This window comes from Chroicocephalus ridibundus, chromosome 13 (genome assembly GCF_963924245.1).
Source record: "Chroicocephalus ridibundus chromosome 13, bChrRid1.1, whole genome shotgun sequence".
NCBI classification, from domain to species: Eukaryota; Metazoa; Chordata; class Aves; order Charadriiformes; family Laridae; genus Chroicocephalus; species Chroicocephalus ridibundus.
The window spans coordinates 13,361,983-13,388,303 of record NC_086296.1 but is presented as its reverse complement, the minus strand read 5'-3'; the positions used below and the strand labels follow the sequence as shown (position 1 = coordinate 13,388,303).

The 26,321-nt window shown below is 50.5% G+C and overlaps 1 protein-coding gene across 1 annotated transcript in view; it reads left to right on the top strand.

The window, feature by feature from the left end:
* Positions 1 to 26,321, top strand: part of RBM19 (RNA binding motif protein 19) — a 74,924-nt gene that overhangs the window by 13,940 nt on the left and 34,663 nt on the right. The window contains exons 17-21 of the mRNA XM_063351323.1: positions 665 to 819; positions 2,116 to 2,176; positions 4,218 to 4,297; positions 5,614 to 5,669; positions 7,191 to 7,307. Coding sequence (XP_063207393.1) covers positions 665 to 819; positions 2,116 to 2,176; positions 4,218 to 4,297; positions 5,614 to 5,669; positions 7,191 to 7,307 — 469 coding nt within the window. The remainder of the gene's footprint in view (positions 1 to 664; positions 820 to 2,115; positions 2,177 to 4,217; positions 4,298 to 5,613; positions 5,670 to 7,190; positions 7,308 to 26,321) is intronic.

The following is a 26,321-nucleotide window of genomic DNA, read 5'->3' as shown; positions in this document are numbered from 1 at the left end:
TGGGGCTTGGGTGCCCCGGAGGAAGCTGTTGCGCTGAGCATTGAATTGCAGCTTGATTACTTAGTTCCCTTTTTACAAGTTTGTCTTCGCAGAATCCCAGAGTAAGATTCGCACAAAATAATGTGCGTTGCTGTTGGCCTGAGGGAGGTTTGTGGGTCAGGGAGTATAAACTCTGGAAGTGTTAATGCCATAGTGAAGCCCTTTAAGACGGCAGCCTCGGCGTTGGGTGCAGTTCTTCGTTGCCCTTCAGTATATGTTTGAGCAGAACAGACCATGTTCCTTCACGTGCTGATGGGTGAGTTATTTCATGCCCTGCGGATACATATTGGAATGAGATGAGGTTTCAGAGCAGCAGCGCGGAAGGATGCTCAAGCAAATTTGGGGCCCCTTGCCTAGTTCAGTAGGTGCCTGGTTGGGTCTGGTGTAAAGAAGCAGGTTTGGGAGTTTCTACGCTCAAAGAATAGGCAATATTTTATTTTTCATGGGGACACGTTCATATACTGTGTGTTGAGTTTGCTTCAGTCCACGTTCATCCATAAAGAGCCAGTAGAGAAGTGGCCTGTTCCTGCTGGAGTAGTAGCTATTAGCTGGGATAGTGGGCAAGCTCCCCCCAAATTTGGCTTTGTTACACCTTACAAAGTTTGGTTTATTCTTTTTGTTTCAGGTGAAGGTATAAAGAGCTCAGAGGAAACAGCAACACAGGAAGAAGAGGAGGAGCAAGAGGAGGAGGAGGAGGAGGAGGAAGAAGAAAGCATTCCTGGGTGTACCTTGTTCATCAAAAACCTGAACTTTGCCACCACGGAAGACACACTGAAGGAGGTGAGCTGTGAGCGAGGAGAGGGGATGGGGTTTTGCGTAGCCTGGTCTGCTTGGATGGAGTGGGAGGGGGTTGAGCATGTGGTTGAGGGCCAGACTGAGATGCCTGGTGGAGTAAAGCCCTCACTCCCGGCATGGGCTAGAAGAAGGGGCTCTACTCTGCTGCAGAAGGCAGGGGACAAGCTGTTCTCCACCTCTGTTTTGCTGAGGGTAAAGTGTTTAAAAGAGTTAAATTGCAGCCAATATGACCTAATGGGAGATGAGGGAGCACTGGATTGTACTGGGACTGGGAACCTCTGCTTTGGGGTTTTAGGCATCAATTAAGACAAATGTATCTGAAACCGTTTTGGTGGGGTTTAATTCCACCTTGGGGCAGGTGGAGGCGGTAGGAAGTCTTTTAAGACTCCTCATTTCCCATGCTTTCTGTAATCCTTCTCCTTGGGACAAGCACTTGTGCAGCTGTGATGGTGCTTTGTGTGTTGAGGCAATAAATAAATAAATAAACGATGGTTTCACCGAGATGTGCTTTTCGTCTGAGCTTGTGTCAGCATTGAGCTGTCTGTGCCGCTTTACCTCAGCAAAGCCCTTGGGAGAGATCCTGGCATTTCTAAAGCCATGTGAGGTGGTAGCAGCAAAACAGGGAAAAGCATCTGGGAGTTCTCGTCTCTGCCAGTTTTTGTAGCCATGTGAAATGCCACGTTTCATGGCCCAAAAATGCCAGTGCAATGTCAGTCCATCCTGGGACTACCTTGGGACAGTGGTACTATGTAGGGACCCTAGTCCAGTTGGGTCTGGAGACAAATGTAAATGTTGGGAGGAGGACTGGGACTTGTCCCCTCCTTCTTTTTCTGCCTTCTGGCTGCAGTTTTACAAGGAAGTCGAATAGATGGCTTGCAGCCTCTGCTACCCTCCAGCCCTTTCTGTATGTCTTTGGAAGGAGCTGCGTTCCAGGGGCATCACAGGAGTCCCCCATCCCTAAGGTGGCCGAGGGCATCTTGTGATCCATAGTGTTCCTCCAGAGCCATCCCGGATCTCTGCACTGTTTCTGAGGAGTGGTGGAGGGTTTCTGGGAATGCGTGTATTGATATCTTTAAAAATCTGTCTGTGTGTGTATATTTGGAGAGAAATAATCTTACAGGAAAAGACACAGCTGCTCTGACTGCTTGTCAGGTATGCGCTGGGGGGAGGTGGGCCTGCGAGCATGTGCTCCTGGCTCTGGAAGAGGGCCACATTGTCACTCGAGTTGAGTTGCAAGCTGGTGACAAAGGGAACTGAATCACGTGTCTGAATTCCTTGCAGACGTTCTCCAAAGTGGGAGCTGTGAAGAGCTGCACAATATCCAAGAAGAAAGACAAAGCAGGTACTCTAGATGTTGCTGTTCAATTCCTTCCCTCGGCTGGTTGCCGAGGGCTCAGGTGTGGCATCGTTTTAGCATTTATCTGTCTGAGCGTTTGTGTTCTCTTTGGCAAAATCCTTAATATTTCTCAAAGTGTGCCTGTTGAAATGGCTGAAAGCAGCAACCAAAAATACCCCGGGGTTCGGTTTAGGAGGTTAAGCTCAATTGTGGGGTTTGTGGAGACGTGGCCTTCTCTTAGATCTTTAGATAGAGAAGCCAACTCCTTCAGGATCACAGAAGAAGAGAGCGGGATGCAAGTTGAAAGGAATCGGTGCCCCGTGATGATTAAACCTGCGCACAGCATGCTTTATCTGCAGTAACGGCTGGGATCTTCAAGGATGCCTGGCGGAGTGCTGTGCTGAGCGAGCTTCACTTGCCTTCTGCCTGCCAGCTTCCAGCCCGGCAGGCTGCGGTGACGAGCGGTGACGCCTGTTGCGCTGACTGCGCTCGCCTTCTGGGCACTTGGACAGGGAAGAGTTTGCTTAAGGCAAGCGCTGGCTGGATGGGCTGTGTCGTCTTTCCGGATTTTAGGCTAGGGAGTTGCACAGCTTTATGGCATTTTGCCTTAAGAAGGCTCCTCTTGCATGGGATACTCGAAAACTCAGATCCACTGAAAGGAAAAAGAAATAAAGCGAACTCTTCAGTACTGCTCGCCTGTCTGGCTGTAGGCGTGCTCATGACCAGACAGCAACATCGAGGCCTGGAAGTTGGAAACCGGGTGTTATGTTTTTGCTGGTGGATTTTTCCTTTCCTCGCCCAGCTCTTGTCCTGGTCAGTGTGTTCCTCAGAAGCACGGTGTGACCGTAGGTGTTGCAAACCTCTGTAGATGTCTCCTCCTTTCGCGTGGAATCGGCAGCTGCCTGCCCAGTTTTATAGGAGCGTTGACTCCTTTTGTGCCTTGCAGACCTCAAAGGTCTCGGAAATGAAACGCAGGGCTGGCGCTTTGCGATGCTGGGAAATACAAACTGAAACAGATCGCAAATGCTCGGCTCCCAGCAGCGGTCAGTAACTGACTGGTTGTCGGCTGTTGGCCAAAATGAATTTCTGAAAGGGCTGCAGGTTAGAAATGTCTCTTGGGGACCAAACTGCAACTGGCACGTTGCTATCCTGCAGCAAAAGTCCCACCCGTTTCTGGGTAGCTGGCAAATTTTCCAAATGAAGGTCTCATTCCAGTCATGAGGAAAAAGTCCTGGGTATAAACAAATGTTTGTGTATCCATAATGAGATCGTTTACCCGGTGGCTGTTTTGTAGGACTTAGCGCTTTATTTAAGGAGTTTGCACTGAAATTAGGCAAAGCAAAAAAAATCTGTTTTGCATGCATGACGTGGGTTATCTCCTCTTCAACGTCAGCACCAAAACAAGCTGTTCTAGAGCAGCATCTTGCTCAAAACAAAGTCAGTAATCACAGAACCATGGAATGGCTTGGGTTGGAAGGGACCTTAAAGATTGTCCATCCTGGGCAGGGACACCTCCCACCAGCCCAGGTTGCTCCAAGCCCCGTCCAACCTGGCCTTGAACCCCTCCAGGGATGGGGCAGCCACAGCTTCTCTGGGCAACCTGTTCCAGTGTCTCACCACCCTCACAGCAAAGAATTGCTTCCTCACATCTCATCTCAATCTCCCCTCTTCCAGTTTAAAACCATCCCCCCCTCATCCCACAGCTCCCCTCCCTGATCCAGAGTCCCTCCCCAGCTTTCCTGGAGCCCCTTTAGGGACTGGAAGGGGCTCTAAGGTCTCCCCGGAGCCTTCTCTTCTCCAGGCTGAACCCCCCCAGCTCTCTCAGCCTGTCCTCCCAGCAGAGGGGCTCCAGCCCTCCCAGCATCTTGGTGCTCATGAGGAGCATCGGAGTCAGGGCACAGGCAGGCTGGCCCTTTTTGCTGGGGTTTTAGTTTCTGTCCCCCCAGTTTTGGCAATCGACGCTCACTTCTGATTTGTTTTTAAATCTCCTGCTTAATCTTGTCACTGTTTCCTGCTAGCTTAATGAGTCCCCTTTCTCTTCTGACAGGCGCTTTGCTTTCCATGGGCTTTGGATTTGTGGAGTACAAGAAGCCGGAGAGTGCCCAGAAGGCCCTGCGCCGGCTCCAGGTGAGCTTAGGTATCCTCTGTCCGGATTTCTTTCCCGATATGGTGGGCAAAGACTTGGATGGAGGTTCGAAGTGTAGCCGAGGATGTCAGTGCTGTGAGTTACCCTGTGCAGATGGAGAAGCCTCTAAAATGGGCCAGGGAAGAGGAAGAGGGAAGGAAAAGGAGGAAAGAGGGTTTGTAAAGGGACGAGACCTCATGCAAAAGAGCGTTTCCTAGTGCTGGTTCAATACGGACGTGGCAGAAAATATGCAGTGATTGAAATTTGATGAGTTTATTGTGCAAGGTGCCCTTTGCAGAGGTGACAGAGACCCGGGCCCCCACTGGCAACAAATATTGCGTGGTATTTAGTGCTGCAGAGTTCAGCTTTACCCTCTGTGGCTCTGCCATTGCTTCAGGGTCTTCTGGCCTCCTCCTGCCTTCTCTGTGACACAGGCCGTGGGGTTTGGCTGCACTCTGAAGGAATAAATCATTTCCACTGCTGCTAGAAAAACATCTGAGTGTTTGATCCATGCTACCTGGGTGCTGTGGACCACCTTCAGCAGGTGGGTATTTCATATTCCACAGCCTTGGGGAAGACTTGGGATAGATACATCTCTCCATCCTTTTGGAAGGCAGAATCCTGGGGAAGAGAGAAAGCAGGAAAACGGGTATTTTTGTGGAGGGAAGGGGCAGCGGGGCTCCAGGTTCCTGGTGTAGTGCCTTTGCATGTCGTGTGTCCTGTCAGGGATGATTAGACAAGAGGCTGCTTGTTTTCAGTGCTGAGCTGAAGGGATGTTCTTTGAGGCGCAGGAAGCAAGAGACAGAAGACTTTCTTGCTGTTTTGGCTGCTGATGGCCAACAAGACATAGAATCATAGAATTGCCTGGGCTGGAAGGGACCTTTCAGATCATCTAGTCCAACCACCAACCCAACTCTGACAAAAACCATCACTAAACCATCTCTCTAAGCAACATCCTTGGCTCATTCCAGAATAAATAAGACGACTGTGAAGGGTTTGCAGTCTGGAGGTACGGGAAACCATAGCTCAGAGCAGTGAAGTGACTTGTCTTTGCCAATTTAGTGGCAGAGCTGAGGCTGATGGACAGCTAGAGCGGGGATGTTGGCTGCTGCTTCAGTCACTCAGGCTGTCTCCAACCTCCCGTCTATGAGAAGCCTTGCCTCGCATGAGCGGTGTTCAACAGAGAAAAACTTTGGCAGGGAGAAAGGGGAGGAATATATGGGAAAGAGCAAGATCTGAGATGCCGTGTTTATATTCTGGAAGCTTGGAAGCTGTTGTGACTTAGATTTTTTTTTTTTTCCCTTATTTTAACTTCTAGGGCTGCTCTGTAGACGGCCATCAGCTGGAGGTGAAAATCTCGGAGCGAGCTATCAGGTAAAGCTCGCGTCTCGCTTCTAACAAGGTTACGCTGAAGCTGGTGGGTTCTTAATTTCTTACCTAGCGTCTCTGCATCGTGGGGGATGTGATCGGCAGCACTCTGACTGCTGGACACATCAGCCTTCGTTGTGCTTTACTCGGAGTCGCTTTAGTCATTTCTTACTTGGAAAAAAGAAATGATCACTCGTCAAATGACATATTTCCAGGGAGATAAGTAAGCAGCCCGCAGTAGTGGGACCCCAAAAATGAGCCCAAAGTGAGAAGCAAGCACTTGAGTTTTCTTCCGCACTCAAGGAAAAGACTCTTTGAAAACCTCTGTTTTGGTGGCAGTTTGGTCAATGTTGCGAAATCAACGGATAGCCTGAGTTCCAGTAGGTTTAACGAGTTCTGGAAGACAAATCTTCTCTGTGTAATGAATTATTTCAGCCTGGTTCATCAGGGAGAAGAGCGGCTTAAGAATAATGTTCTGCTGCCAATTCCGATCAAATAAAGACAAATACTGGGTGGGGTTGGTTTTTCTTGCTTGGAAAAAAAAAAAAGAAATTGGATTTAACTTCTTCTGTTTGGGCTGCCGGGTGCAGAGGAGGTGGTTGCTTGTGGATGAATTGACTTGGAGTTAGAGTCCTGCTTTTTAGGGTTTCCTTCCTAGTTTTTATCCAGTACAGAATCTTTTAAGTCCGAAGTTGAAAATTAATCCAGATTGTTTGAAGGTGAATGTTGGCAGCTAAAAACTGTCCTTCAGACACTTTGGAAACCCGACTGGAGGAGGTTTCTCTGAAATATCAAAATTTGCTTGAAAATCTGTTCCCTGAGGACCAGAAACAGTCTGACAGCTCCTCGTCTGCACTTTGTGTTTCAGTTCTTCGATAAACCGTTTTCATCCATTTTTAATTTTTAAAACCCCTTCGGTAGGTATCCAGCCTACGATGCGGAATGTTTGGCTTTATGAAGTGAGCTGCTGTGTTTTGTATTAGGTAAATTCTCGCCTTGTTCAAACGCAATACAATCCTGAAGTTAAAAAAAAAAAAATCAAAAAAAATTAACAATCTCTTAAAAACCTTGATTTGCTGTTTTCTAAGCCAGTAAGAAAAAAAAAAAATCAAAATTAGCTTACATTAAGCTTTTTTTTTTTTAAAAAAAATATATTAAATAGTACATCCTCCTGAGAATTGGATGGACAAGACTTGATGCCAAAACAAAAGTTAGTGGCGAATGTGAGCGCAGGCCTCCGGCCTGGCCTCAAGAGTCCGCCTGCCGGTCTGCCTGACCAGCAACAGTCGCTTGCAGTCAACAAGCTGGAAACTTTGATTTTTTTCAGATGTAGGATTTAAATCACTTAAATTCATTCCTTCTCGGTGTAGCGTGTGACGTGCCACTGTCACCAGGAAGCTGCCAGCGAGGCTGTGGGTGTGAGCTGGCTGGCTAATTTTTCTGCATTCCTAATTTTGAAGGAGCCAGGACGCGATGGGTGTCTCGCCGCGCCGTGGTCCTTACCTGCCCTTTCTCTTGACTTCATAGGCCCGCGGTGAAGTCGTCCCGAAAGAAACAAACCGTCAAGAAGCAGAAGACTTCCAAGATCCTGGTCCGAAACATCCCATTCCAGGCCACCGTCAGGGAAATCAGGGAACTCTTCAGGTAGGAAGGCGCGTTCCGTCGGGTCTGCGGAGTGCTCCGGGCTGGAGCCGGTGTGATTTTTTTTCATACAGAATCTTGCTTATCGGATTGTACATGCATCTTTGTTTTCTTTGTGGAAGTAAACAAGCCTTTTAGGGAATGTAAATACAAATGGCTTGGCAGGTTACACCAGTATAGAAATCCTGCTGGTGAGACGGCCATGACATAAGCCAGCGTTTTGGCTGGAGCCACTCTCAGACCCGGTGGCCCATCACCGCGCAGCAGACGCTCCCGCAGCTTCCACACCTTCCCCGCCTGTCGTGTGAATGACATAGCATTGGATGTATTTTGTTTTTCCTCTTGCCCGAGAGGCGTGCAGCAGCTTTCCTGATGCTCGGCACGCCTGGCCGGGGAGGAGCACCCGGAGCCGCTGCAGACAGCAGCTGGGAAAGGTTTTAACTGGGGCCGACTCCCTACTCCATCTGTCTTCCCCACGGGATGGCGTGACTCCTTCCCGTCATGAAGGGAGCGCTTTGATCTTGCATTCCCTTCCATGAGTGTTTCACTGCCCGTGCCTCGCACCGTCTGTGGTTGGCAGCCCTGTGTCTGTAAGGATGTGGGACTGTGCTCTCTGTAACGCCCTCTCTGGCAAGAAATACCTCGTCAGCCCGGAGACCTGCCTGGGAGAGGGATGAACGTGGAAGAGGGATTTTGGGATCCCAGTATGCGTTCTTCTATGCACGCTTCTTCTTCTTCTTGTCTCGTTAAGCTTTGTAATGCATCCTGGAAAAGAGGTGAAACTTTGTAAAATAGAGCATCCAGCATTTCTTCTTCTCCTGGGATGAGAAGAGCGTTGAGCCAGGCCATGGTCCAGTGAGAACCTCATTGACCCAGGCCGTGGTCCCTGCTCCGTTGCTGGCTTGCAGAAGGAATTTGGGGGAATCGGTGTCCGGCTCTGCCCATCAGTCTCCCCTGCCTGCAAAACTAGGGTGATAGCTCAGCTCTGCAGGGCACGGTGCAGCGCTGTGTTAGGAGGTGGCTTTTCTTCTAAGCAGAAGGCGGGCGCTTCCGTCTGGTCAGGGCTGTCCTGTTTCTTACCAAAGGGGCTGAGTTGAGGAATCGCTTAACCCTTTGAAACCTTCCCGGACCACGCAGCGAAAACTGCCTTGCGAGGAGCCGCGGGGCAGTGATTTGTTGGTTGCGGGGGAAACGATGCATTTCCCTACGTACCATGAACTCTACCTGCTTTATCAGGGGGTGATGTTCTCCTGGCTTGCCCACAGGCGAGGACAGTGGCTCCCACGTGGCTGGTAGGCTGTTTCCTCGCAAGGTGTAAGGTGGGGAGGAAAACTGGATGTTGCAGCAGTGTTTTGGGGTGGGCTCCGTAGATTTAACTTGGACGCAGACCATGACTTGGCTCTTGGACGCGCGTTGCTGGAGGGGTGATGGTAGGCACGACGTAGAGATCCCTGTAGAAGAGGTTTTTCTTGCTTGTGCTGGGCAGGTTGGAGGCTTTCGCTTCAACACTGCCTTGGGAGGCCCTACTGAAACATGGCAAAAAATGTGGACTTCCAAGTGGCTGTGCTGAGTTTTCTTAGCACATGAGGCACCGCTCGTCTGAAACCCAGCTCCGTGTGGTTACAGACGTGACCTTTGTAAAGCTGGCGCAAACAAAACCAGGGGGATCTGTTCGCCTTTTAGGGCCCCGGGTTAAGTTGAAGGGAGGGTTATGTGTATCACAAGGATAAACAAGCCCAGCAGAGACTGGGGGGGGAGGGGGGGGGCTTTTTTTGGTCTGTTTTTCTTTTTTCCTCCTGTCTCATCTTGCACCTCAGTGCCGCGAGAGGAGGGGTGGAGGAGCCCCCTCTGATTAATATTGCAAGGAACACGCAGCTTCCAGCCGCCTGCGCTGCCGACAGCCCTCGCGGAGCGATGCGTGAACATCCGTTTCGTTTACCTAGGATATTGGGAGATGGGTGTTTTATCCTCAAAACAAAAGCCAACGGCTTGGGGGGGGACACCCACAATCCTCCCTCCACCCCTGCCATCCCTCCTTCCCTTCAGAGCGGCTAAAACCAAGCACGACGGAGCGCTGCTAAACACTTCATCCTCCTAGATTGCTTTATTTTTTTTTTTGGGGGGGGGGAGAGTGGTTTTAAATCAGAAGCCTTTGCTCTAGAGCTTTTAGCTCTTTCTGCATTTAGGAACCTGTCTTATTTGTATTTTGGTACTTAATTTATTTGAAAATGCGAACAATCGCTTGGCGGCGGAGGCGGCGCGGACGGCTGCAGGGGGCACTCTTAGCCTGCCCAGGAAAAGCTGGCTGGGGACCACCGCGCCGGGGACCACCGCCAGCCTGGGGACAGCAAGGGACAGCCAGCCTGGGGACCAGCGGGCATCGCCGCGCAGGGCAGCAGCCCCGGGTGTGCGGAGGTGGGAGGCTTTGCAGGGCCGGCAGCTCCTCTATTGTTTCACACGCTCAAAAGCCACTTTCCAGCTGATGGCTCCCAACCTGCTGCCTTCTGTGCCGGCTTTTTTTTTTTTTTCCCCCCCTTTCTCAATTGCCTGGGCAGGAGAAAAATTAATAAATATACATATACACACACTTTTTAATATATATATATGTATGTATTACTGTGTGTATATGTTACCCCAGAAAAATACATATATTATGCAAGTATACATTTCCAAATATATGGCCATATTTCCAAATATATATCTCTATCTATATATTAGGTATTTCAAAATATATATATATTTATTTGGTATTTCAAAATGTATATGTGTATTTGGTATTTTTATATATATATTTGGTGTTTCAAAATATATCTCTATATAATAATATATCTGTATTTCCAAATATATATTTCTTTTCCATGTTTTGAGCTTTGTCAAGGAGCCGCGTCTTCCTTTTCAAACGGACCCGCGGTAGGTGTTAATGGTGCTGGAAGAGCAAAACAAGGGAGTTGGGTGTTTTGAGTCGTGAATTTTGTGTTGCACCTGTGCTGCTCGGCGCTGGCTGTTCAGGAAATCTAACCCTGGCTGCTTTTATGCTTTTTCATATCATTCTTTATGGATCCGTCGCTGAAACGCTTCCCCAGCTGCTTGGGGCGATGGGTGCGAACCACAGGGGAAGACTCTGCGCCGTCCTCTGGGCTGGACCTCTCTGTGCTTTGGAAGTGGCTGGGGACACGCGTGTGCTTCCCGTCACACGTGTCCTCCGCAGCGCGAGCACCCGCAGGTTTGGGGAGCCGCGGTCCCCAGGACTTTCCTCCTGCCCGAGGTGGATCCCGGGGAGGAAAGAGGCCAACAAGTCCCTTGGGAAAGGTCTGAGAGTAGGCGTAAATTTATTTTTTTTTTTTAAATTATTATTTATTTATTTCCCCCCTCCAAGCTCATAGTTTGCAGGAGATTCAAAGCGAATGTGTTTCATTTAATTTTGGAGTTTGGGGAGTTCTAATTCTTGGGCTGGAGGAAGGTGGTGCTTCATTTCCTCCGTACGGGAGCCACGAACGCTCTGGTTAACAGCTGAAGTCCCCTGCCCGGAAAATAAATGTCTTGTTGCGAGGTCCATGAGCTTTAGGTGCTGCCCACTTTCCACGCCGGACCCAATGGGTGTGCGCCGCTGGTTCAGAACGTGTCTTGCCACCTCCTGCTGGAGGTGTTAGCCTCTCTCGCACCGGCAGGGGATTTTTTTTTTATATATTTTTTTTTTTTATTATTTTTTTTGAGACCCAGTAGGTGTTATTTCCTTCGGAGAGAGAAACGCTTTTCAATTATAGGGGCTGGTTTTGGGCTAGGTGTGAAGATTTAGATGCTACTCTTATCTTTACTACCTGGAAAAATGACAAAAGACAAATGGTCCTTGGTTCTTTCCAAAGAGCCATAGTTAGGGGAGGAGAGACAAAGGCATTGATATCCCAAGAAGGCTGCTAATTTTTGCTACCAAATTGGGGGGCTTTTATGGCAAGATTTTATTATTTTATATATTTTATTTTTTTTTCAAAGGGAACTCTAGATGTGGCGAGCTGAATTGGAGAACTGTGAAAGGCCACATTTTCACAGATTGGAGCTCTGGCAATTTCTGAAAATTAGGCTCCTTTAAAAATCTATCCCATTAGATCCATGCAGCCTTCGTTGGAAGCTCCAATTAACTATTTTGTTTCGCAGCATCCCCTTCCATCCTCCTTCCAACTTCTCTCCCCTGCGCCAACTTGCACGAATATTAAAAATAAGGCTGGTTTTGCAGTTGGCATATAACATTTCAAGGAGGTGTACGTTTTATTTTCCCTAAAGGGGGTACGATTAGATTTAGAAAAAGACGACTTAAAGATTTCTACCTGATCAAATGCAACCTGAGGGGTAGATGCTGTAGAAAGTCTGCTTAGGCTTGGACACACCTGATGCTTATTCGCAGTTATTAGAGTTAAAGCTCAAGTAGTGTGTTTTGGGGCTGGCATTGCTTCCTCTTTCCTTTGCAAAATACAGCTGAGAACTTACCGCTGGGTCTGTATCTATAAATTCCCCTAAAATCGCAAGGTCTGTCACTTCCAGCCCCTAACCCTCAAAACTGGGAGCGAGATCAGGTGGCAGCGCTGGGAGCGTGGAAGGCGTTTTAATGGCCGTCTGGCCATCCTTTGCTTTTCACCTGTAGGAACCGATTTCCAACGCGTGGCGTAAAGCTGTAAAATCAGAAAATTGTTATCAGCTGGGACACTGGACTTTAGTTTGAAAAAACTAAAAAGCAATTGAAAGGTGTGCCAGAGCACAGGACAGGTTATCGGGTGCATTTATCTCCATCTTCTGACTTTCCTATAAAGCAAGTAACGCTGCTGCTTAGGAAGACCTTCGGGGATGGGTGTCTCTCTTAATTTTAACTACTTTGCTGACTGTTTTGTCCGTCTTGACCAAGACACGGCATTTATTGCATCTGGCAAAACAACTGCCTGGGGCTGATCAGGAGAAAACAGGTCTATTCCCCCTGATAGAGGGTAAAAGTGAAGACAGCCAGCGGGACAAGACTTTTGGAGTTGTGTCTCTTCTAGAAGAAGAAAAAAATCTCTGGAGAAAGATGCGGTGGATAAACTGGCAGAGATATCTTTCTTTTTTTTTTTTTTTTTAAAGGCAGTCTTTATGAAGTTAATTTTATAAGATGATGCCTTTCACTTCTTCTGACCTATTATAATAAAGTGTAGTTATCAGAATGGGCTTTTCATTTCCCATTATAAAGGACACGGTGGTATAATGAATCCGTCTGCCAGACATACTTGCTGTTCACACCTTTCTCCCAGTAATGGAGCCTACATGACTGGAGACAATTTCTCCTTCCCGGAGTAATGTCGCCCTGTGGAAGCCATGGAAATCTTTGCTACTGAAAGGCAAAGGAGGAAAAAAAAAAAAAATAAAAATCAGTCCCTTCATAAACATGTGAGTTGGTTAAGCAAGCGCTGGGCGATATTAATTAGAATATTCAGTGCAAACAGCCCTAGGATGGACCTTCAAGCATGGCTTGCTGAACAGCCTACGGTCAGATTATTCTGCAGGTGATGCTTTTGCTTTTAAAACCCTAGATGTTGTGCTAGAAATGTTTTGGAATCCATTGCTGCTTCCTCGGAGCTGCTTAAATTTTTTTCTCTCCATACTGTCCCCCTGCAGTTCGATGGCCCGTGGGTGCGGGGGAGCTGCAGAAGTCGCAGTGAGCACCTCCTCGTGTTGTAAGGGGCTGCTGGGGGTAGGGCAGGGATGAAGCTGGCGGGGAGGGGGGGGATGTTGGGGAGAAGCCCCAGGAGGTGCTGAGCCCGTGCTGGGAGTCTGGAGATGGTGGGCAAGTTTGGTGATTCCCAGTGACCGTGGGTGCACTGGTCTGTCTCTTCGTTCTGCATCTGACCACATCAGCAGATCTGTCCCAGGTGAGACATCTCCTCCTGGCCAGATCGCTGGCTTAGCTCCTCGCTGTCTGCTGGGAGTGATGTCCCCCAGCATGTGCTGTGTCCTCCTCTGAAAAGCCAAAATGCAGGCCAGGGAACTGCTGGAGAGGGTACAGCAAAGGGCTACCAAGATGCTGAGGGGACTGGAACATCTCTCTTATGAAGAAAGGCTGAGGGCTTTGGGTCTCTTCAGTCTGGAAAACAGAAGACTGAGGGGGGATCTTATCAACACTTATAAATACTAAGAAGGTGGGTGTCAGGAGGATGGGGCCAGGCTCTCTTCAGTGGTGCGCGGGGACAGGACAAGAGGTAATGGGCACAAACTTGACCGTAGGAAGTTCCATCTCAACACGAGGAGGAACTTCTTTGCTGTGAGGGTGGCAGAGCCCTGGCACAGGCTGCCCAGAGAGGTGGGGGAGTCTCCATCTCTGGAGACATCCAAAACCTGCCTGAACACTTCCTGTTGCCACCTGCTGTGGGTGACCCTGCTCTGGCAGGGGGTTGGATGGGATGATCTCCAGAGGGCCCTTCCAACCCTACCATTCCATGATCTTTCTCCACTGTTCAACAGCTGGAAAATCCCCCCCAGCACCCTGTGGAGTCTGAGTAAGGGCATGCGCATTGCAAACGTGACGGCGATTCATAGGACTGTAAAAACTCCTATTTGTTATGCTCTTGGCCCTTTACAGTCAAAACAAAATTAAATCGACATAGATAAAATATTGAGACTATTATTTGAGGGGCAGGGGGGGACAGGGCAGGTGTTGGGCAGGCCAGGCTACGGTCCTGGTGGAAGGAAGTGGAGCAGATCATCGGCCCTTTCTTGTGGTAGAAACCGCTCTTGGGTTCATTCGCTGTTCATCTGGGTTATCTCCATGAGCGGATTAAGCTGCATTTCTGAGTCATTTTATCGAGATGGTTCAAGTGTCAGTCTGCAGCTAGAGCCAGTCTGAAGGACAGGGAAAAGAGGGGGGAAGCTGTTTGGGTGCTGAGCAAAGCCCACCACCTAAATGTCTCTTGTCCTACCTGTGTGTAGTTAACTCGTTTAAAGTGAGTGGTTTCTGCTCCCTTATCGGTGAATACAAAGATGTCCCCCAGAGCAAGATGCCGTTTCTTCTCTCCAGGAGGCTACTTCTGCCGAGGGAAGAGCCTCTTGGTCTTCTGCAGTCTGATCCCTCTGGCCCAGCCACCTCCTTCGTTGCTTAGTGCGGAGTCAGATGAACAAAGTCCTGTACTGGAGCTATCTCCTGGAGAGGAGAGCGCTTGGTCCTGTGGGATCCGGTCTGGATACCTTGCTCAATTCTTTGCTCGTGTTACTCTGGACAGAATTGATCACTCGCTTAATGACCTTTGTGGATTGGGGTGTAGGTCCCTCGGAGAACGGACACAGCTCCTGAGAAGGATCAGGAGAATAAGTGTATTAAAACAAATGCTCTCACCTTTGCTTGTCCCAAGGCACCGTCCTTGCAAGCCTGTGCTCGAAGGGGGTGCACAAAAATGAGTCTGTGCAAGCAGAAAGACACCAGAGAAGCAGCTGGCATCGGTGGGCTCCCTGCACCCATCCATCGGGGTGGTGTTGGATCCCAGCTTTCTGGCTTCCTCTGGGAATTGGGATGTTGGTGCCAGCACATGGAAGGACCGTGGAACGTGTATCTGGCTGAGAGGCGCACGTTCAGGTGGAAACCTGTCAAAAGCAGTTTGAGGAGCAGGAACTGGAACGTGTCTCATTACACATCTGAGCGCTGACAGCAGTAATGATGCCTCTGGGTTGGGTTTGGTGTTGGGCGGGATTGCCATGCCGTGTTCTCAGGGGAACAAATGGGTGGTTTAAAAAAGTGACCTGTTGTTCTCGGAGATCTCCAAAGCCATCCCCGCTCCTGGCCATTGAGTGCCCTGAATTTAAAGGCACTTGATGGTGTGGTGGTTTGCAGCCGAGCACACGTGTTGGTGTGTGTACGTGCTCTGATATCTTTAGAGCTTGATTTCTTTATCTTTTAGCATAGGTGGATTCCCATGCTAACAGCGCTTTTGCCCTGTCTTAGTCTATCTCTAGGGGTAGAGACTGTTCTTGTTTTAAAGGTGGCCTCCCAAAACCATGGGCCAAACCCATGCCTGGGAAGGAGCATCCGGGAGAGGGTTCAAGGCCGCATCCTCAGGAAATGGAAACGCAAGCGGTTTCCGATGATGCCAGCAGATGATGTGGCGCTTAGCATTAATGCTGGGATTTCAGCTTCCTAATTAGGATGCGAGGTCTGTGCGTTGGGCTGCTGAGCGTCTGAGGAGGAGCGTGTCTGGCACAGGGGGGGCTGCAGGATGCTGCTCTGGGTTGAAGCTTCCCGGCGCACGGACGTGTCTTCTTTGGCGCGGTTGGGCAGCTGGTTGGTTGCTTGCTCCCTCCGTCCTGGCTGAGGACATCCTGGCTAATCCCCATTAGTGGATTTTTGGTTTGCAAGGAGAAGATGGAGTGTCTTTACTCTTATATTCCCCCTGCCCTCCAGTGTCCGTGGCAGTCTCTCCTCCCTGCACCCTTACAGCGGACTCGGGGCTGGTGTTTGCCTCAGGTCCTGACTCCACAGTGCCATTGGGTTGAGCTGCTTGTGGTCCCTCGCGCTCCCATCATACAACCTAGCTCTCTTCCCACCCTCCGTCTCTGTTTTCCCCCTATTTTCCCCTCTTGTGGGGTGTTGTTGGAAGATTTACATCTCTTCCCCTTAGGCTGGACTGCTGGTCCACCCTGTGTCGTCCGCCTTTGGACCCTGCATGAGCTTGTTCTCCATCACATCCTACCCCAGGTGCATGCTTACAGCCCGGCTCAGCGCAGGGCATTTATCCATCCTTGGGTGCTCCTGTGTCCAAATTGCGGGTGCACAAGGAAACACGGGGTGCGGGTGCTTTTCTGGGCAGCAGTTTGCAGGTTTGTGCACCAGCTTCGTGAGTTGAATGCTCTGGATGAGGACACAGAGATCTGCTGGGCTGGTTTATTTCTTTCACTATCTCAAAAACTGTAAATTAAACATTTTTTTTTTTAAATTTTTTTTTGGTCCTTCTTCAAGCCTTTTCTTTATGTGCTGGAAATCCAAACACAGCAACGCTGGGCTGATGTTCAGAGACCAGCAATGTAACTGGCCACTTTAATTTGACTATCCAAAATGAGCCATGGGGCGGGGGAGAGCGAAATAGGTTTTCAGCGCTGCTTTTTCAGTTTGAATCATAAAGGTGTTTAACATAGATAAGGAAATGTTTAACTCTGTGTTATCTTGACAGGGTTGCTTTAAAAGGTGGATCTTCCTAAGAGCAGAAGGAAGATTTTTTTATTTTCCAGCACATCTTTTTCCCGGTCTTGAATATTCATTGCAATACTTGATTATTATTTATTTTTTTTCCCCCCTTTTTTGCACTCCATGTACTCCATACCCACAGGTCCCCTCTTCTGCTTGCCTGAAACCTCTGCCGAGGCTTTTTCGGCTGCCTGCTTTTGCGCAGCCCAGTTGTCCGATGCAAATGAAAGGAGTTTTTAGGCTGCTTCCCTCTGACTCCTGCCGAAGCGTCTCTCGCCAGCCCCAACCTCCTGAGGGAACTTAATTAGTTTTACGCACAGACTCGGCCCTTCATCAGCGCGGAGGGGCTCGGGGAGGCGGAGAGCGGTGGGGAAGGGGCTGCTGTTGAAACGTCTTACTCAAATGGAACTCTGGGGTTTTGTTTTGGGGTTTTTTGCTGTTTTTATGTGCCAGGTGGAGCTGGCACACGTGTGCGTACGTGTGGGCTTTCTCTCCTGGATAGGAAGCAAAAACCAAAGCCCATAGGAGCTGCTGTCTCCTGTAAATAACCCGCTCAGTGCTATTGGTATTATAAGGTCTCCTTTTGTCTGAATTGTGAAGAAGAAATTGTGTGTGTCTATATATAAGGAAGGAAAAAACGTGTTATTTTTTTGCCTGTTGTAGCCAGTTCTTGTTCGTTTTCAAAAATTGTCCCTTGGCCACTGAGGCTACTTGAGGGGGTGGCAGCTGGGGCGTTGCAGAATCTGCAGTGTTGAAATGACACTGGGCTAACTTCTGAGCTTGCGTCTTAGCCTTTAAGTCAAGGAGCAATCACGACGATTATTTTCTTGATCTTACAATTCTTCTCTCGGTTGCATTTCTTAACTAGAGTTCTTGCAGGGTGACATTGACACGCACGCCCCCCCACCTTCCTCTCTTTCTCCAGCGTATATGTGTGGGTATTTTTCAGTCTCACTCCACGAGAATGTCCTGAACAAGCCTCTAATGAATCACAGTTTTCTCCTCAGGATGACATTGTGTCCTTTATTTGCATCTCTGTTTGCATTATTATTTCTTTTTAACCTCAAGCCTGCTACAGCATTTCTGCCTCTTCCAATCTGGTGGATTTTAAGCCTTAGGATACGGTTACAATTAAGGACTTTTCGTTGCCCAGCCTCTTACCTCCCCCGGGACAGACCCCCTGCCAAAGGCATTTGAACCGCGTTGGCTCCTGCAGCTGGTGGCACCGGGAGCATTTCCGTCTGTGCTTCTGCCCGCGCGTGGCTTTTCCTGAAGAAACCAAGCTAAGGCGGATTGGGCTGACCATCTGTCTTCTCACCTCCCGTTCCTCCTCCCCCAGCACTGCCCTGACCACTTCCAGGCATCTGGCAGAGGGGAGGAGGCCTTAAATTTGAGAACTTGGTGCAATTAAGCGTAGGAGGAAGCTCCTGAGGCCGCCGTGAAGGTGGTGTTATGGGATTGACCCTTATTTAAGCCGCCAGGAGTTCACATAAGCTGCCCTTGAAGATGAAACATTTTTTCTGACCAAGTTCTCACTTTACTAGATACCGGGGAACCTAACACTGGGAAAGCCACCTCCTTTCTTCTGCTTCTCACAGACCCGCTTCTTAGCGGAGGGGCTGCCCATTGGTGGTCTGGGCGCATCAAGCTGTCCCCTCCCCGCCTCATGGATGGCCTTCTGGGACCTCCCAAGGATGTTTTGAGGCCGGGCTTAGTCCCCCTTCAACAGCCCTTATTTTGTTGTTGACATCTCCTTGTGGAACCTCTGTTGGCGAGGCAGCAACGATGACTTTTCTGAGCCCAGGAGCCCTGATCTCGGCACCTTGATGGGCTGGGCCCCATGGCAAGCAGCCCCCTTGGGATTTGTGCCCCAACTTGGCCCTGCAAAGTCACTTCTGCATGACCCCTTTTCGGTTCTCTTTAACCCAGGTCTTACTCTTCCCACCCTTTGATCCCGCTGCCGTGCTGGCAGCCAAAGGGTTAAAAGGGGGGGGGGGGGGGGCCGAGGGGGTGGAGACAGGTATTTCAGATGCTCATTACTCACTGCCAGCTTCCCCCCAAATCATATTAATTTCACGCTGTCACGCAGGACTGCGCTGTCTCTCTCGTCAGCATCCAGGAGGGTGACGGGGATGGGGGGGAGCGTGGGTCCCCCCCCGCCCCCCGCCTCCCTCCGCACCACGGCTGCGATGGGGGAAAACTCCCGGGTGGCCTTTTTCCTCGCTGCGGGACCAGGCTGGGGCTGCTCACCTTGCAAGGGGCGTCTGGGGAACGTGGGGCTGCTTGGCCGTGCCCTGCCTCCCGATGATCATTTTCCACCCCGCTGCTTGTGCAAAAACCCCATGAAATTAGGTCTGCTGCAGCGGGGAAGTGTCGGGGAGGGAAGGAGAAAGGGAAGGGGAGCTGCTAACCTGCCCTGTCCTACCCGTGGGCAGCGAGGACGCTGCTTAAAAGTTGGTTTCTAACCAATTGCCTTCCTTGCTTTTTTTAATACATGCGAGCGCAGCCTGGCTCTCCCTTGCAAGGATCGCTTCCCCGGCTGCCATTCCCCGCTTTCTCATTTCTCCCCCTTTTCTGCAACATTTTCTGCTGTTTGCTCACTGCGTCTGCCAGAGCTGTCACCTCTGCAGGGACTTCTTGCCGTCACACAAAGTAGGGCTGGGACTCTCAGGGCTCCCGAGCCCATCCTGACTGGCAGCTCCATCTCCCCGTAAGGTTCTCCGGCAGCAGGGATTCTGCGCCGTCCCCAGCGATTTTTGTTATTCTTATCCCTAGAAGGTGTCTTGGCTTTTGTCCGTGTGTGCTCTTATAATTTTTTTTATTTTTTTTTTTGCGGGTTAGGGCCAGCAGCATCGTCTCCTCCCCTTTTCTCTCATGGTGTACCCTGTGCCCGCGTTTCTTGTGGCACTTGGCAAAATGCAGCAGCAAAAAACCGGCTCGGGGCTCCCTGTTTACAGAGCCAAGAGGGAAACGGCACGTTAGGAGGCACAGCTCTCTCCCCGCGGCGGAGAGCTGACGGCCCGTCCTATTTGAGACTGAAAGGCTTTATAATGAACCTTGGGAGGGGAGTTACCTGTGCAGGAAGAGAAGTCCTGTGAGCCCCAAGAGACCCATGGCTCTCATACCCACAGAGCCCGGGACACTTGGGAGTGGAGGATGAGAGCGGCAAATCCTGTGCCAGAAGCAGCACCAGCCTCTGGTACCCACAGCCAGGTGCTGGGTGTTACCGATGCTTACGAAACATTAGAGAATCTATGAATCCAGGCATTACTCCATTTCTTTAATCAATTCTGCTCGTGCTTTTCTGGCTCTCGTTCCTTTCTAAGGTCCTCTCTTCCTCCAAAAGGCCTTTCTCTGATCTGTGAACCGAAAACAGGCTCCTCCGACGTAGCCACATCCCCTGGGGACATTGCCATCTCTCCGTGGTGCGGTGCGTTTCCCCCACCTTTGCGTTGACCTTAGGAACGGCGAGTTCTGGCAGGGCTCAAGCTGGCTGTCATCCGGCACGTTGTAGGTGACCAGCCTGTGGTGATGCTTCTTAAATTCAGCTTTTACTCTTTCCTGTGTCGGGGATCTTCCACTTGAAGCAGAGATGTTTCTTCTGGGAGGTACGTGGGATGTTTCGGTGATTCAGAGGCAGACAGGCGAGGGTGAGAGGTGGTTTCCCGAGCCCTGTTGCTTGATACCAGTGCAGGAATCGGAGAAAAGCTCATGACTTGGCACGTGCCTCTATTCAAAGCAAAGCATCTCCTCTTGGGGAGTTGTTAGCTCCCATCTCATTTAATCCGTCAACTCCAATATGGGCACGGCAGCTTGTGTACTAGCTCGGAGAGCTGTACCGATCTGTTTTACCTCTAAAAATTAGGATCTTTTCCTGAAAGCCCCTGGCCTGGAAGCCTCGCAGCATGGAGAACTGAGGTCCCTGCTCTGCCTCCGGCTCCCTGCCAGCTGGGTGTCCCTGCCTAGGCAGCCAGTGGCCAAAAGCTGTTGGCGATGGCGCCTCTGGGGAGGGCAAACTCTGGCCCTTTTGGACCCCAGTCAGGTTATTTTTAGGTGTATCATTGGCTTTTTTTGTGGGTTTTGGGGTTTTTTTCCTCCCGGCATCTGTGTGTGCATTACAGCTCGTCTAGGTCAGCTGGTGCAGGCATTGCTGGCAGATGAAGAACGTGGTTTCTCCTCCTCTTCTGTAGCCCCTCATTTTTACCTCGCCTTCACCTTCCTGGCCAGCCTGTGGCTGCCACGCTGCGTTTATGGTATCTGTTAGCAAGGTACAAGCGGCTGCTCTTGCCTGCAACCGATTGTGAACACCCAGGGCATTGCGATGAGCCTTCCTGAAGGTTGCGGGGGGGGGGACAGCAGAAGGGGGAGGGTGGGGAGAGCTTGCGTCCCACCACACGGATGTCCCACTCAGTGTTTGGTGCTGCCTTTGACCTGTCCTGCCCAGCTCTGCCCTTTTTTTTCTGTCTCCCACCAAAGAGCGGAGCTATAAAACGCTCAGGCTGTGTGTTTTCCTAGAGTGGTGTGTTTTCGTAGGGTGGTTTAATTTCTTGAAGAGGCTTTAAATTGGGAAGGGGGTGGGCAGGGCCGAGGCAGGCGGATGGGGAGCGCTGAAGCAGACGCTTTGCCTCGTCAAAGTCCATTTATTAAATTAGCGAGGTTGCATTGGCATGTTCACGGCTGCTGGTGTTTGCATCCTGATACGGCGAGATGCTGGGTGAGGACAAGGCAGGGAGGCGTGTCCCCACCTCCGGGACATCTCCCTCCATTGAGAAGGTGGTAGGTGCCCAGTGGTGGCTCACGCTGTTTTGCAAAGGTCCGTCCTTTGGAGGATCTGCCTCCGTCACAGGGGTGGGATGCGTGTGCCCGGCCCCGGGGCAGTGATGGTGAGCATGGGCTTCAGCTTCCCTACGCAGGGACACGCTCCTGCCTGTTCAACTCAATCGCGTTCTTATTGCAGTGCTGCACATATAGTGCTTTTCCATGCTAAGACATAAGGAAACAAAGAAAAAAAAACCAAACTAAATCCAACAGGAGATACTTCCACTCCAGGTCTCTTTGCCTGGAAAGTCCCGTGGGTGGGTCAGCCGGAGTTGTCAACTTGCATGCTGGGGTCTGATGCTTTTTGCTGGTTGCAATCACAAATCTCCTCTTCATCCAGTCATTGCAAGCGCTTTCTGATGCTGGTGGGTGGAGAGCGATGAGTTTCTACGCTATTCCGAAAAACGGCGTAGAAACATCATCTCTGAATCCCACAATGGCTCGGATAATGCCCGCACCATGCAGTCGTTCCCTGTCCTGTCTTCCGAGAGTTTTCCAAGTGACCTGTAAAGACGCGTCCCACTGCGTAAAGGAGCCTCCGAGCTTCAGCGTGTGTTGTAGTTGTTGGAGGTTGGGAAAGAGGGACAGGGACAGGGTACGCTGGGAGCAAGAAGAGAGCAACCGTCGTAGCTTGGGTAACAGCGAATCAGACTGTTATCGGAGTAAATACCTGGAAGTGCTCCTCTGCCCACGTTACTTTCACAGTACGATGAGGAAATCTAATGTTTTGCTGTTGGTCGTGTCTCTGGAGAGGACGGTGCTGGTCAGGGGAGCACCATGGCATGGTGGCTCCTACCCTTTCTTGCCAGCGAGCTGGTCTGTGCCTGTTTTTAATGGTTTTTCTTGTTCTGATCCCTGGCAGACTTCAGATGCGGTGGGGCTGGGCTCTTCGGAAAGCAGCCTGCGTTCAGGAGATCTCACCATCCCGCGGATATTTTAGTCACCAGAACAGAAGCACTTCACTCGAGCTCCCCCATTCTTCATGCATTTGCATGCATTTGATCTTCCCTCCGTGTTTCTCTGTTCTTCTGATGAAAATAATTAATCTGGTTATTTTTCGAAGTCATCCTGCAGCTTTACAGGGACAAGGCTTAAATAAGGATATTCTCTTTAAAGCAGAGCTGTGTTAAAATAGCTGTCTGCCTATAAATATCTCAATGCTTCTATATTTATTCTCCTCCAGCTCAGTGCAGGAGATTCTAGAGTTGAATTTGAGATATGTTGGGGTGGTTTTGACTGTTGTTGCAGCCGGTATCTTAAGAGCAAGGCTGCTTTCTCCAAAGGATGCCCTAGGTACCCCTTTGGGGTGGCTAAATCTCTCCCTCCTCTGTTTACTGCTTTGCTAGTTGTACAGATTTCCTCTTGTCTTTGAAACAAGCTGACTCATAAGAACCCTAGAGGAGCGGAGGTTTGTACCGGGCCCTCCTGCGAGCTCTATTTTAGCATAACTTATTTTTGACCGGAGCTGCACTCTGCTCGGGATTTTCGAAAGAGCCCGGGAGAGATAAATCCCCAAATCTCGGTGCTGTCGCAGCTGCGGGTTCCTTTTGAAATCCTGACCCGTTGGTGATCACTGGGGTGACTTGGTGGCTCCTAAGCCCTGGTCCTGCAAGGTGCTGCCTGCGGGGAGAACGGTGGCTTACGAGCGCAAGCTCTGCCAAGGGCTTTGCGAGCGTTGGAGGCTCTTGTTGAAGTCCATGCAAGGGTTGAGGTTCCACGGGGTTTGGGATAGAAGGGTCACGACTGTGGTGGTTTGTACATCTCGGTGACAAGCCACCGCAGGAGTGGGGGTATCAAGCTGTAGTTTGGTCCTGGTGTGGTCCTTGGTGTGATGGGAAGGCTCAAGAGAAGTCCTCTTTCAGTTGTCCTGGTAGAGCTGGCCCTTTCTCCACGCTACTTGAATGTCTTTTTACAGCAACATCAAGAAGAAAGCCACTGGTTGGGTGAAACCACAGAACTGGCGAGTGGGCAGAGCCCAGCTGGACTCTCGTCAGGGGCTGGAGGGAAGAGCCCTGCGGTGACTAGGGCTGGGAGCGGAGCTCCTGTCTCTGTAAGATGGCAAAAGGGGAGAGAAGAAGCAGCAAAACCTAAATAGAGTGGGATTTTTGACCTCTCTGCCAGTTTTGCATGACCTCTTAAGTCACACATCTCCAACAGCGGTTATTTTTAAGTTCTCTGAGTCACCAGCTCACGCTCCTTGGGACCCGCAGGTGCCTTTGAACCCCTATATCTCTTTCAGCATTCAACACAAGCCCAGCAACGCTTGTGTTGGGCTTCCTAAGCTTATGTTGTTCCCCGTGGCTTATGCCAGCTCTGCACCTTCCCCTGGGCCTTGGGAATGCGCTTGGAAATTTTGAGCATTGAGATGTAAAATTTCGGAAGGAAATCTGTTCGTGCTTTACGCAAATAGTGAATCATGGTTGTCTTGCAAGCATGAAAATAAATGTGGAAAATATATAGGTATCTTGTCTGGGAGGTGTCAGCGTGCTTAGTGAGTCCTGGGCGTTTTAATTTGATCTCACCAGCTCTAAAATAGATGTATAACAATAGGTAGATAAAAAAAACCAACCTCCCCCACCCTGTGTTAGACCCATGGCACACGCTCCTCCACCAGTGGGGACCAGGAACCAAAGGCAGGGCAGATGTGGACAGATGTGGGCCTGCTTATGCGGAAGAGCTGAGATCTCACTTTGAAGAGACAAGATCTCACTTTGCAGTTGGACTAGGAGGAAGATGGGAGTCCTCAGCACAAGAAGGACATGGACCTGTTGGAATGGGTCCAGTGGAGGGACACGAAAGTGATCAGAGGGCTGGAGCCCCTCTGCTGGGAGGACAGGCTGAGAGAGCTGGGGGGGTTCAGCCTGGAGAAGAGAAGGCTCCTGGGAGACCTTCCAGCCCCTTTCAGTCCCTGAAGGGGCTTCAGGAAAGCTGGGGAGGGACTCTGGATCAGGGAGGGGAGCCACAGGATGAGGGGGAATGGTTTTACACTGGGAGAGGGGAGATTGAGATGAGATGTGAGGAAGCAATTCTTGGCTGTGAGGGCGGTGAGCCCCTGGCCCAGGTTGCCCAGAGAAGCTGTGGCTGCCCCATCCCTGGAGGGGTTCAAGGCCAGGTTGGACGGGGCTTGGAGCAACCTGGGCTGGTGGGAGGTGCCCCTGCCCGGGGCAGGGGGGTGGCACTGGGTGATCTTTAAGGTCCCTTCCAACCCGAACCATTCTGTGATTCCATAAATGAGGAGATGGCCGGGTCTGTCCCTCTGTCCGAAAGTCATGCCGGGAGGCTGTTGGGTGGTTTCTCCACATTTGCATCTCCTGCTGCAGATGTCCGAGGGCTGATGCTCATCCTCCCCTGCTGCTCCCCACCTTTCTTTTTTGCCACGTTGCCCCGTTAAATTCGGCCGTGGGAGCCAGCTCTGAAGGGCTAAATGACTGTGACGGTCCTACCATAGCAACTGTACCTGTCGTGCCTCTGCCAGCGCCGGCTGCCAGCCGGGAAGCTGTTGAAAAATAATCATGGTTTGGGAGGAGGAGGGGGCCAAGGGGGGGCTGCGAGACAACGTGACGCCGCGTCCACCGGCATGGCAAATCTGCGCCCACTGCGGAAGGGAAAGGCCCCCTTTAACGCGAGCCTTTAAAGCAAATCTCTTTCAGGAACTGAATCTCTCGCACGACGTTAAACCTCGCAAAGCGGGATTAAAATGCGGCAAAAAATTAAGACACCAAACCTGGTTGCGGCACCTGTTTAAAAATGACTTAAGTGGTTGGGATATTAAAATTTTAAGACCTGCCGCTGGGCTGGTGGTGGAGGATTTAAAAAATAATAATTACTGTTGAGGTTCCCCCCCCCCCCCCCCTTTTTCTTTTTGCTTGGTTTTCAGAATTGGTTTCTGTTTAGCATGCAGCCTAATTGCGTAATTACACGATAGACTGGAGTAGAATTTAGTGCGTGTAATACCAGTTATAAAGAAGAGCCCTAATTATGTATATCTTCTCAGGTAAATAATACATCAGGGGCATGGAGTGGCCTAATTACTGTTCTGAAAACCTGCCTAATGACTAATTTACTTGGAATTTCAGAAAGCTTTTGATAAGGTCCCTCATAAGCAACAGTTAAGGAAAATAAATCGAGAAGGGGTAAAATGTTTCGCTACATTTTTTAAACAAGCCGTTTAAGCGACGGGGAACAGCCACGGCCTTGGGGGTCTTGCGTCTTGAGAAGGGGGAAGGTCCCGGGGCTGCGTGTTGGGCTGGGGCCAAAGCTCTCACGTTCTCTGATCCTGCTTCACTTCCAAGGGAGGCTGCTGCCGAGTGAGCTATCCATAAAAAAAAAACGGGATTTAATATTAGGAGTCTTGTGGGTTAATTCACAGTTCCGTGGAAGCAGCGCATCTCTGTCCGTACAGTCTCTGGCACCGGCAGTATATATATGATGTTGAGCATCTGAATAGCTTTTCGAGATCTGGGCCACAATTCCATCAATCCAAAAAGGGCTAAACTTTGTTTCATTTTCCCCGTGCAGAAGCCAGGGGGAGCGAGAACAATCCAAAAGTCGGAGCAGCTTCCCCCAGGAGTGGTTTCTAGGTGGATCTCGTGGGCTTCCTCTGCGCGCTGGGGCTGGGACCGGGGCCGCCGTTATTCTGGGGAGCACCTCAGGGAGACACCGCAGTGGAACGTGATGGATGGGATGGATAAGTGAGTCAGCTGGTGGGCCCCGGTGAGAGACGGGCGCTGAGCCGACGAGGAGGGGAGGGAGATGCGAAGAATTGCAGAGAGGAGAGTCCCAGCGAAGCCTGTAGCTGGGGCAGAGGAACCTTGAAGCAGCGGGATGATGGGGATGAAGGAGGAGAGCTCGCTGAGGACTGCCCGGTGCAGGGGGTGCGATGGGGGGTCCCTCAGCCACGAGGCCAGTGTGGTGGCTGGAGAGGAGAATTGGGGATGGTGGCGTAGGGACTGGGATGCGGGAGCCTTGCAGGCTCCCCTCCGCTCCCAGACCACATCACCCTGCCCGCTGCG